This window comes from Eimeria mitis, genomic scaffold (assembly GCF_000499745.2).
Source record: "Eimeria mitis Houghton genomic scaffold, Emh_scaff2933, whole genome shotgun sequence".
In the NCBI taxonomy this organism is placed as follows: domain Eukaryota; phylum Apicomplexa; class Conoidasida; order Eucoccidiorida; family Eimeriidae; genus Eimeria; species Eimeria mitis.
Window position 1 is genome coordinate 4,019 of NW_013571275.1, and position 407 is coordinate 4,425.

The 407-nt window shown below is 38.6% G+C and overlaps 1 protein-coding gene across 1 annotated transcript in view; it reads right to left on the reverse strand.

The window, feature by feature from the left end:
• Positions 1-312, reverse strand: part of EMH_0060430 (heat shock protein 70, putative) — a gene marked incomplete at both ends in the record, with an annotated part of 3,248 nt that extends 2,936 nt beyond the window's left edge. Inside the window, one exon of the mRNA XM_013497795.1 lies at positions 12-312. Coding sequence (XP_013353249.1) covers positions 12-312 — 301 coding nt within the window. The remainder of the gene's footprint in view (positions 1-11) is intronic.
• Between the last annotated feature and the right edge of the window lie 95 nt (positions 313-407).

The window sequence follows — 407 nt, forward strand, 5'->3', positions numbered from 1 at the left end:
ATGATATTTACCTGAAGTTGCATGGACTTCAAAGACGCCGTTATCTATGACGAGTACAGACACATCGAAGGTACCACCACCAAGATCGTAAACAAGTATAGTTTTTTCATCTTTTTTGTCTAGACCATAAGCAATAGCAGCAGCAGTGGGTTCATTGATGATCCGAATAACATTAAGACCTGCAATAGCTCCTGCATCTTTTGTAGCTTGACGCTGAGCATCATTAAAGTATGCAGGTACAGTAACAACAGCATTCTTTACTTCTCTCCCTAGATAGTTTTCTGCTACTTCTTTCATCTTTCCTAATACCATAGCTGAAACCTCCTCGGGAGCAAGTTCTTTTGGTTGCCCTTTTACAGTAACACGAATATATGGTTTTCCATCTTTATTTATAATTGCATATGGTA